General features: G+C 42.5%; 1 protein-coding gene across 1 annotated transcript; it reads left to right on the top strand.

Moving 5' to 3' along the window:
* Positions 1 to 1097: 1097 nt before the first annotated feature.
* On the top strand, positions 1098 to 5007 carry LOC311179444 (beta-defensin 127-like; the record flags this gene model as incomplete). Its single annotated transcript, XM_084246651.1, has 3 exons — positions 1098 to 1146; positions 3179 to 3400; positions 4997 to 5007. 3 exons carry the CDS (start codon positions 1098 to 1100, stop codon positions 5005 to 5007), a joined length of 282 nt encoding a protein of 93 aa, XP_084102777.1.
* Positions 5008 to 6382: the final 1375 nt, after the last annotated feature.

Below are 6382 nucleotides of genomic sequence, written 5' to 3'. Positions count from 1 at the left end.
TCCTAACCCTATGTTTAATAGAAAATGTGTTGCTAAAGTCGCAGAGCCTCCAGAATAATTCTCCCTTGGCTTTCTCCAAGATATGACTATTGAGATCAATAGTCAAGGAAGCCTTTCCAGAGAACATAACAGAAAGAAAAAAAACTGAATAAAGTCTGTACACTTGCAAGGAGGAAACCCTGCTACTTCTGTCCATCAGATGATTTTTTTAAAAGATTTATTTATTTATTTATACAAGCACTGGGTACAGTCAGAAGCACAGGAGGGTAAGAGAATTCACCAGAGCCAGAGCTGAGAACAGAACAGGGAGACTGATGAAATACACTGCTGAGGGGAGCAGCGGCGGCAGGAGAGGTCTGCACGCCATGTGGGACCCTTGCCGGCGAGCAGGGATCAAACCAGCGCAGCAGAGGCTGCGGGCAACTTCGCAGCCCAGTGCTCAACTGTTGTGCCACCAGGGGAGGCCCCATCAGGTGATATTTTATGCTGTGATTCTATCTTTTCTGCCCTTTTCAGAAATGAAGAGGGCAGAAATGAAATTTTGCTTGTAGTCATCTTATTATAACTCCACCAGTGTACATTGCTTATCTGTGAGTAATTAAATTTATATCGGACATGGAGATTAAAACTGGTTACCATCTGGACTGACTTGAGTGATCGATACAATACCCAGGGATCCCACAACACCCAGGCTTGGCTGAATGCAGTAAATAAAATAAGTTTCGTTATTTATTGCATATATTGCCTTATTCCTTCTTAGAAGGGATTTCATGTCTTCCCTGGTTTAGCTGGGGCAGACAGCCAAAGCAGAGAAATCACAGATTCTTCTCATCAGCAGTTTACAGTGACAGACTGGCACTAGGTATGATGGGAAGGAACATGTTGGTCTCTGAATTACATGTGAGGCTATAGTGGTTAACCTCAAATTTCCTGTGCCTGCCTACATGAGGCAAAACCCACAGTTCAGAAGTTTTGGGGGCACACTTCATATCATGCCCTCTGTTCTGATTTAGTGCATAAGAACCCAGGTTCCTGAGGAAGGTGGCACAGTGTGCAATTCACTGGACGAACAACATTGGCTACCACCTCCTCTGGCCATGAGGCTACTCTTGATCATTGCAGTTCTGCTGCTCCAGAAGGCCACAGGTAATGCCAAGCTGTCCATTCAAATCAACAATGGGTTGAAGTATTTCTAAGAACCCAGAAGAATTTCATAATTCACAGTAGGAGATAGGGCCCTAAGGATGGCCAACATCCATCCAACATAATCAGAAAGTCTTTCACTGAAGCCTTCTGTCATGGTACTGCTCTTTGAAAGGAGAGTCTAAGTTCCCTCTGGGATGTAAGGAGAGTCATAGTTCCCTCCGGGATGGTCTCACTGTAGAAAGGAATAAGCCCAATGTCTAGGGATGCCCCAATTTTCTTTGAGTACGGTTTTACTCTGGCAACTAGTCATATCTTCTTCTACTCCTGTGTGTGTGTGTGTGTGTGTGTGTGTGTGTGTGTGTGTGTAGTAGAAGTACGGATTTCAGAGTCAGGTTTGAGAACTTTGCCAACTTTGAATAAATGAGAAAGATTCTCTGAGCCTCAGTGTCCTCATTTGTGGAGAGTGGCATGGCTCTTGGGGACTTTATTAAATGATAAAATACTTATTAAACATCCAGCAGAGGGCTTGGCACCTACTAAGAACTTAAAAATTAGCTTTCTCTGCCCATTCAAAACCAGGTCTCTTACATTTGTCCCTTACTTTAGGAATAATAACCTGGGGTTGGAGGCAGCATTTTTTTTTTTTATAGAGGCATGTTTTTTATTTATTTATTTATTTGTTTGTTTTGTTTATACATGCACTGGGTACAGTCAGAAACGTGGGAGGGTGAGAGAATTCACCAGAGCCAGAGCGGGGAGCAGAGCAGGCAGAAGGACCGAAGGACACTGCTGAGGGGAGCAGCGGGCGGCAGGAGAGTCTGCGCGCCATGCGGGACCCTCCTCTGGTGACCGGGGAGCAGCCGGGGATTGAACCGGCGCTGCAGAGGCTGCGGGCAGCTTTGCAACCCAGCGCTCAACCGCTGCGCCACTGGGGAGGCCCGGGAGGCAGCATTTTTATTATTAGTTTTTGTCCTCTGGGGTCCATTTCAGGGTATTGAACAAACCTGGAACATCCTCTTAGATCACTGGAATCCTGGATTACTAACTATCAAAGAAGGAAAGGTCTGAGAGTGAACATGGGAGGAAGCCTCACCTCTGGGGATGGAGGGAGAATGAGGGGCCATGAAGGAATAAAGCAATCCAAGACTTACTGGCTTTGGATGAAGTGACTCTGAAATATTTTGACAAGAAGTCAAAGGAAGATCTGCATTAGCAAAAGTGTACAATGCTAATAATTAATAGGGAAGGGAGGGCCTCCCCGGTGGCGCAGCGGGTTGAGCGCAGCGCTGTGAAGCTGTCCTCAGCTTCTGCAGCACGGATTCGATTCCTGGCCGGCCAGGGAGATACCCATATGGTGCGGCACACCTCTCCTGTCTCGCTCACTGCTCCCCTCAGCAGTGTTTTCGGTCAGTCTGCCTGTTCTGTTTCCGGCTCTGTCTCTGGTGAATCCTCTCACCCTCCCATGCCTCTGGGCTGTACCCCATTTCTTGTATAAGTAAATAAATCTTTTAAAAAATAGGGAATGAAGATTATTCAGAGAAAAAATACCTGACTGGAAAAAGTAGAAAGTCACTTTGACCATAGAGATGAGCCTGAAGTCAGGAGCATAGCTCAACCACACATTGATTCATAGAAACAAATTCTTATTCTCTGCACCTTAGAAGTAGGGCAGTGGTAAAGAAGGGGAGCTCTGGGAGTGTTCAATTAGTGGTAAGTTTGCTGAGGTTTCCAGATGGAGCACAGTGCCTCAACCTGGAAAAAAAGTATCCAACTCCTTCATTTTTCCAAAGAAAATCTGATGCTTTTGACAGAGTCCATCATGTGCTGGAGACCCAAAACTTAGAAGAGAAAATATGAGTGATCAGTTAGACATAAACATTGAGGTTTACCTTCTAGGAGAATCCTCGATAAGATATAGAGGTATATGTCCAGTGGCTCCCCCATATGCCTGATCCCTCTGTCTTCTTCCTGACCAAAGCTGCCTTTCAGTTTCAAACACTGATCTTGGCTTATTGTTCTTTTATGTGCACAGTAACTGAACAACTTAAGAAATGCTGGGGTGAATATATACAAGGACACTGCAGGAAAATTTGCAAAGTAACTGAAATACGTAGAGTACTATGTGAAAATGGGAGATATTGTTGCCTCAATATCATGGAATTGGAAGAACGTAAAAAAATTACGAAGCCACCTCGTCCAAAGCCACCGACATTTGCATACACATTTCCTCAAAATGAGTATATGTACACGGAAAGTAAGTTAAACACCATGACAAATTCTACATAAATCAAGTACAATTTTTTGTTCATTTCTTTTCAACCTCCTTCAAGAAACTAAGGTGAAGAGATTTACATCTTCTTCCTGTTGGTTACTCCATCCCCAGAATGACCTTAAAGCAGATTCTAATAAAGCTCATTGCCAGTCTTCTGATTCATTTGTTGTTTCATCAGAAATTGAACATTCCATATGCCAAGTAATAAACTGATAAGGACAATTCAGGCCCGTTGAGAAGGAAATGTAACCACTGCACTAAAAAATCTATAACAAGGAACGAGAAACTCAGAAAAGTAGGGCCTCCCTGGTGGCGCAAGAGGTTAAGCACAGCACTATGAAGCTATCTGCAGCCTCTGCAGCACGAGTTCGATCCCCGAGCTACCCACATGGCACAGCAGACCTCTCCTGTCTTGCCCGCTGCTCCCCTCAGCAGTGTATTTCAGTCAGTCTGCCTGTTCTGCTCCCCACTCTGTCTCTGGTGAATCGTCTTTCTCACACACACCCCCTCACACCTCTGGCCTGTACCCCAGTTCTTGTATGCATAAATAAATAAATATTTTTTAAAAAAAGTGAAGCCTAGTGTTCAGAGAACATTCATGAAGGCCTTTAGGATTAAAGTGGTGCATTGTCAGATGCGTAAGATTTTAACAGGTGAGAGTTAGAAAAGGCAGTCTGTGTGAGCATAGTGAAATCAACAATGAAAGGAAATTGGGAAAGACAGGACTTTTCAGGAGAATCTACAAATACTTTTGTTTAAGAGTAGAGTTTCAGGGGGGGAGAGGTGGCGGGGAAAGGAGAAATTGGGGTCAAAATAAGGGGGTTGCAATTGTACGGGGAATATAAAAATAAAATAAAAAAAAAAGAAATATTAATTTTTCTAGCTGTCACATTAAAAAGTGAAAAACATAAGAAAAAAAAAAGAGTAAAGCTTCCAAAGTTGAACCATGGGGAAGTCCATTTTTTTTAGTACCTTTGTAAAAGCAGTGAGTTGGGAAAATAAAGAGGAAGAGGAGTAGTACTCCAGTACTGTGGAGCTCATTATATAAGGTGAAGGCAAACATTAATACATGACTCTGAGACAGAGGTTTTTAGTTGCTTCTTTGTTGCTTTTGCTGTTGTTTTATGTGTTACCACTAATAATACATCCTTTTGAAGATTGGAGCCCTTTAAAGTCTGGAGAAAATGTAAAGAACCTCAGAATTGGTCTGAATTGCAATGTAAGGTGAGGTTTTGTTGCTGTCTTGATATGCATGACATTAAACATGAAACATTTCTTTCCCAACTACATTCTTTCTTATATCATTTCACCACTGTAACATCTACCACTAACTCGTGGTATGCATTCTCTTAATTATCCTTTTATCTCCTGTTCTAGAACTAGGACAAGGAATATACAAGATAAGCCTGAAGTGTCTTATAATGTCAAGAAGTAAGGAAATGCTTTAAAATTCAGCAGGAGGGGCTTGTTAACAGCATCCAGGAGTCACTTTGAAAGAGTTTCTAATGGCCAAAGGTCATCTACTTCCTCTTCCCAAATCTAGTGACCTTGCTACCTTTGCTCTTTCCCCTCCTCCAGGGCCCTCTTAGAGGAAAAGCAGACTGTGTCTTCTCTGCCTGGGAATATGGTGTGACTGGGACTGAGGTAGCTCTCTGAAGCTGGAAAAATGCCCTGAGAAATACAGGGTTGTTTTTTTCTGGAACTGTAACCTAAGAGAAGTATCTCTTTTTTTTTCCCCTCAAAAAGTGGGAAAAGGTATGGGGAATATAAAAATAAAATTGAAAAAAAAGTAAAGGAATAAAAGAAAAAAAGGAGCAATGATGCAAAAAATAAATAATAATAAAAAAATTTTTAAAAAGGAAAAAAAAGTGGGAAAAGGGCCTCCCTGATGGCGCAAGGGGTTAAGCACTGCACAATGAAGCAATCCACAGCCTCTGCAGCACGAGTTCAATCCCCGGCCGGCCAGGGAGAAACCCACATGGCGCAGCAGACCTCTCCTGTCTCACCCGCTGCTCCCCTCAGCAGTGTGCTTTGGTCAGTCTGCCTGTTCTGTTCCCTGTTCTGTCTCTAGTGAATCCTATCAAACCCCCCCATTTCTGGCCTATACCCCAGCTCTTGTATGCATAAATAAATAAATATTTTTTTAAAAAAATAAATAAATAAAAGTGGGAAAAGAGGGGTGTGTTGCAGTGTCTCCTCACTATAAACCTGTATCACAAAATTCAGAGTTTAATATATCATCCTAACGTGTGGTTCAGAGCAAACCAACCAAGTAAAATACCATCATAAAATGGCTTTAATCGTGGGTTGTCTGAAGTACTTGGTTATCTCTAAACCCAGCTGTTGAAGTGATCTTAATTGTCCTGTCATTATCCTGGTGTTACCAATTAAATATTAGTAAAGAGCAAATCTTCTAGTTGTAACTCTTTGCTTGAGAAGTTGCCCTATGAACAGTTTGTTGTGTCTGGGTCACAGGAAATACAAGTCTGCTCAAACCCACTTCAGAAAAGGAATACCTATTATAAGAACTGTTAGCAATCACAAGAGGCCTATTAGTCAGTTCTCTCTCTCTCTATCTCTCTCTCCATCCCTCCATATTTTCATATTCATGAGTGAACCAAGATCCAGTCTAGATGTCAAAAAGAGTAGTTTCAGCCTCTCCTTCTACATCTGTCACTCACCCTGAGCAATTAACAGTAACCAAGATAACAGGCTATCTGACCCTCAACTCTCTAGCCAGGGCCCATAGAAACAGGCTCCCTGATTAAGGCTATGAGCAAATTTTCTAAGAAGGGGTGAATGTCAATAGGAAATGGCTAAATCTCTGCTACCTGAAATAGCTCAAGCAGGCATATGTTAGCTTCCATGGTGTGAAATCATCAATAAAAACAAGTATAAATTCTGCACTCTAGTCTAGTCCTGGCTTCCTACACACTGCTCCAGAATTCTCTGAAGCAACAAGCA

The sequence above is a fragment of the Talpa europaea genome (genome assembly GCF_964194135.1).
Source record: "Talpa europaea genome assembly, chromosome: 11".
Classification (NCBI taxonomy): domain Eukaryota; kingdom Metazoa; phylum Chordata; class Mammalia; order Eulipotyphla; family Talpidae; genus Talpa; species Talpa europaea.
The sequence above is the reverse complement of the archived record's forward strand: the minus strand, read 5'-3'. Positions and strand labels throughout refer to the sequence as shown.